The sequence below is a fragment of the Berghia stephanieae genome, chromosome 2 (genome assembly GCF_034508935.2).
Source record: "Berghia stephanieae isolate SIO BIC M18660-M18661 chromosome 2, UCSD_Bste_1.3, whole genome shotgun sequence".
Lineage (NCBI taxonomy): Eukaryota > Metazoa > Mollusca > Gastropoda > Nudibranchia > Aeolidiidae > Berghia > Berghia stephanieae.
The window spans coordinates 33,083,747-33,085,625 of record NC_088361.1 but is presented as its reverse complement, the minus strand read 5'-3'; the positions used below and the strand labels follow the sequence as shown (position 1 = coordinate 33,085,625).

The 1,879-nt window shown below is 31.7% G+C and overlaps 1 protein-coding gene across 1 annotated transcript in view; it reads left to right on the top strand.

The window, feature by feature from the left end:
- The window catches only part of LOC144963924 (uncharacterized), a 6,113-nt gene extending 5,761 nt beyond the window's left edge, over positions 1-352 (top strand). Inside the window, exon 4 of the mRNA XM_078897868.1 lies at positions 128-352. Coding sequence (XP_078753994.1) covers positions 128-215 — 88 coding nt within the window. The 3' untranslated portion in view covers positions 216-352. The remainder of the gene's footprint in view (positions 1-127) is intronic.
- The last annotated feature ends 1,527 nt before the right edge of the window (positions 353-1,879 follow it).

Sequence of the window (1,879 nt, the reverse complement as noted above, 5' to 3'; positions counted from 1 at the left end):
AATGTCACCATCACATTCATCGTAATCGACGTCATCATCATAATATCCCCCATCCACCGCCTTCATCAAAAACCCATATCTATATTATACCAAAAATACCCCTAATTTCCACCATTTTATCATCTAGTCTCCAGACTGTCCAAGGAGTCAAAGCCCGGCGGGTGGGTTGGTTAGGGGGAGGTTCCGTTCTTGTCTTTGGTTATCTAGCTGTATGATTGCTTGAAATCATCATAAAGCTAGGTTACCAAAGGCAAGACTGGACGCCAAAAACAACGCCGGGAATCTCATGTATATTCAAATATCACTTCAAAAACGTGTTTACTCACAACGGCCTGGATTACACGGATATCATACGGTGCTTTATTCCATTTTGCATTGTTGTAACGTTTGGTTTTCACTCATTTGTTCATTCATATAATTTTCACGCTTATTGTATTAACCTTTTTATATTTTGCATATTTTGTGAACCCCATTTTTGTACACATTTGATTTTTTAACGCATGTTAAAGCATTTTTAACTTTCTGATCTTTATTTTTTTGTTTGTTTGTTTGTTTTGTTTTTTTTGCTTTCAATGTTGTTTGTCTTGCTGTGACTTTGATTTTTTTCTTCTTTTTTTTTCACATTCCTATTGCAAATGTTTTGATTTGAATTATTGTTTTTCTCATTTTATTTATCTTCACTCTGTTTTAATTTTCGTTTCACAATATTTGTGTGTAAAAACTGCTTGATTTTGATTTTCACTTTTTAAATAAAATACTTTCACACATCTTTATTTTTTTGTTGTTTTCTTTTTCTTTTTTCGTTGTGTTTCAGTTTCTTTAATTGAGTTGCTTGTTTGAAGAAGAAAAAGTGAATTGGTTTGATACTTCATAATGAACCATTCTTTACTTTAGAATTGGTTTGATACTTCATAATGAACCATTCTTTACTTTAGAATTGGTTGTTTCATTAACCATTTATTTTATTTTATTTATCAATTATGTTTAGTCAAACTTTTTTGCTATGAGATACACAAGTCCGAAATCATAAATCCAACTAATTATAACAGATACCTAGGATTTATTCTTACCATTAACATTAAAAGAAAAACACTCTTAAAAAGAATAGCCAACAATACGTTATATATGAATAAATATAAATAGATAAATAAAGGAATAAAAATAAACAAACAAACAAACTTTATTCATCCATAAGTAAATTGTTTCTTACAGACGTGAATTATAAGATTTAATAAATATGCGTTATTAACTGTATTTACATATTTTTATAAAGCAACATAAAAATAAAATGAAAATGAAAGTAATAGTTAAAGTGTATGTATAAAATGAATATTAATAAATAGTCATGAAAAATATAAATTACTACTTTTGAAATCCATATTTTTGTGTGGCTTGTTGGCTCAGTGGCTAATGCGACTGCTCGCTGATCTCTCTCTCTCTCTCTCTCTCTCTCTCTCTCTCTCTCTCTCTCTCTCTCTCTCTCTCTCTCTCCCTCCCTCTCTCTCTCTCTCTCTCTCTCTCTCTCTCTTTCTTTCTTTCTCTTTCTCAGCCAAGTGGAAGGTGCCGTATCAGTTGGATCCCGAGTTGGTTGTGACACTTGTGATATTTTTTATTCTCTGTTTTCATCTGCCACTTCTCCATACCCTATATTTCCTATCATTATTGAATAAAAGTGCCCGCCCCACACTTTTTCTGAATGTTATCTAACTGCAGACAGCCATGCAGGTCCCAGATCGTTCTTTTGTTTTAGACTGTGACTTAGTGTCAGGAATGTACGCGATAGGAAAAGACATACACACACAAACACACACACATATATATATATATATATATATATATATATATATATATATATATAGATCGAATGCGCTTGGCCAAG